The 2,500-nt window shown below is 39.2% G+C and overlaps 1 protein-coding gene across 1 annotated transcript in view; it reads right to left on the bottom strand.

The window, feature by feature from the left end:
* Positions 1 to 130: 130 nt before the first annotated feature.
* LOC125046148 overlaps positions 131 to 2,500 on the bottom strand; it is a 16,044-nt gene continuing 13,674 nt past the window's right edge. The window contains exons 4-7 of the mRNA XM_047643811.1: positions 2,476 to 2,500; positions 2,099 to 2,214; positions 1,319 to 1,996; positions 131 to 546 (exon numbers count right to left, since the gene is read on the bottom strand). The exon at positions 2,476 to 2,500 is cut by the window's right edge and continues 672 nt beyond it. Of these exons, the coding sequence (XP_047499767.1) occupies positions 131 to 546; positions 1,319 to 1,996; positions 2,099 to 2,214; positions 2,476 to 2,500 (1,235 nt within the window). The remainder of the gene's footprint in view (positions 547 to 1,318; positions 1,997 to 2,098; positions 2,215 to 2,475) is intronic.

Raw genomic sequence — 2,500 nt, 5'->3', positions numbered from 1 at the left:
AAAACAGGACTTATAACCTCAACAATCATTATGACCAATTAGCATTAGCCACACAATCGCCAGGTCTAATTCGAGCGGCATCAACCCCCGCCCCCCATCCCCACCCCCGCCCTCGCCTCCCACCATCCCACTATCCCCTAGATGCCAACGACTGCAGACAATCCCTGATGATAACCGCGGCCATTATCAGCAGCTCCCCTTGCTCTTTGGGCACGTGCCGGTTCAGGGTCAGGTTCACCGCGCGCTCGCCCGTGATGCCCAGAAGAGCGATATCGTTGTATGTACAGCTCGAGAGGGGCTTCACGCTCTTCGCCTCCTCCCTCAGGACCTTCTTCAGTAAAACGAACAGGTCCTTGTCGAAGGCGACGGCGAGGAGACCAGCAAGGGCGTCGGACAAAGAGACCAAGGTGAAGACTTCCTTGTCCTTCAGGTATTCTTTCATCTGGAATATCTTCTTCCAACCCAGGTCCTCCTCCTCCTCCCCAGGGCGGCTGGGAACTTGGGACTGCTCGCTGTCCTTCGCCGAGGAACTATCGGATTCGACGTCTGCAAATTAATGATAATAATGATACTGATAATAATATTAGCAGTAGTAGTAATAACAATAATAATAACAATAATAATAATAATAATAATAATAATTATAATAATGATGATGAATATGATGATGATGATGATGATGGTAATAATCACAATAATGACAAAACAATAATACAAATAATAATAGTAATAGTAATAATAGTAGTAATAATAATAACAATAATAATAATAATAATAATAACAATAATAATAATAATAATAATAATAGTAATAATAATAATAATAATAATAATAATAATAATAATAATAATAATAATAATCATAATAATAATAACAATAATAATCATAATCAAAATAGTACTACTACTACTACTACTACTAATAATAATAATAATAATAATAATTATAATAGTAGTAGTAATAGTAATAGTAATAATAATGATGATGATGATGATGATGATGATGATGATGATGATGATGATGATGATGATGATGATGATGATGATGATGATGATGATGATGATAATAATAATAACACTGATAATAATAGTAATACAAAAGGCAATGATAAAAAAACAATAATACCAAGAAAAATAATAAGATTATCATTAATCATAATAACATAACTGAGAGCAAATGAAATGAAGTATACAACTTTCTAGTTATAAACATTACATAAATGTTACATCACGGAATGTTGAGCTCATGGGAAGTTACTCGGTTTTAATTTAAAAAATCGAATGCAGGTTTAAAGTCCCTCGAAAAATACGATACTTACCAGCTGGCAACTCCGGCGCAGAAAGTTCCATCAGGCACGCATCGCAAGCCATACAAAAGCTTCCCTTTGTGTACGATGCCGACAATTTGCTCGACAGGACAAGGCAGAAACAGCAAACTGCCGGCGCGGAGAAGTACTTGCAACATTGCTCAAGCGGATGGGTGAATTTCGCAATTTCCGCTTTCGTCAAAACCACGGAGACTCTTTTGGTGTCGAATACTGAAATAACCTTGACGGCTGACGTGGGAATTTGTTGACGATAATGCTCCGTGATCAGCTGGTTCACCTGCGTAAACATTTCACTCGCTTTAGCCTGTGCCTTTTTCGTCAGGCCCTTCCCTGACGTGCAAGGGAGAGTGCAGAGGACTGTAATGGCACCAGGCGGTAGAACACGTTCGATGGCCTTCCTCAAATCCAAAAGTTCTGCCATGATGCTGTCGGGGTCATGGCACCCTCTGATAATGTTGTAGGAACCGGCTGACAACACGACTACCAGTCTCCTGTCACTCGATAAACTCTCTTCGACTAGCAGCCTCGTCAGCGCCGTTATAAAGCCCTCATGCAAGTCTCTCACGGGCATTTCCTTCCCGAGGACGTGGACCAAAGGAAACTCCGCTGTCCAAGCGAGCCTGATATTTCTCAGGCGATTATCTGACGCCATTATAAAGGACGCCTTTTCTGCAAATGCAAATTCTATTTAGTTTCTGAAATGGTATACTTCCTGCCTCTTACTCTTCAAGGTGTTCTCTATATGTAGTCTAAATAAATACAAACAGTTACCTGTGCTGACGCCTCCTTGACTTGACACGTACACCACTTCAACATTGTGGTCCTCGTGTAGCACGTATATATTCGATGAATTATTTTCTGCTTTCGTCTCTTTCGGTTGTGTGTGACTGTTTTAAAAAAAATGAATCAAGTTAAAAACTACTGAGAAATGTGGGTGCAAAAAATACGGTATGAATTACAGATGATCTTACTTAGATATTTGTTAATAACAAATATATTGATCAGCAAACAAATAACAGAGAAATATAGAACACAAGTGGCAGTAAATCTACAAAAGAGTACCATACAAATACAGTAAACAGACACAGCAGCAAACAAACAGGTACACTGTAACGTATAAACTGTCGTTGATATTTTCATCTACTTGCCTATCTTTATCAGCGGGGAAGCAGT

This window comes from Penaeus chinensis, chromosome 38 (assembly GCF_019202785.1).
Source record: "Penaeus chinensis breed Huanghai No. 1 chromosome 38, ASM1920278v2, whole genome shotgun sequence".
NCBI lineage: Eukaryota > Metazoa > Arthropoda > Malacostraca > Decapoda > Penaeidae > Penaeus > Penaeus chinensis.
Note: the sequence above shows the minus strand (reverse complement) of the source record. Positions and strands in the feature narration are given on the sequence as shown.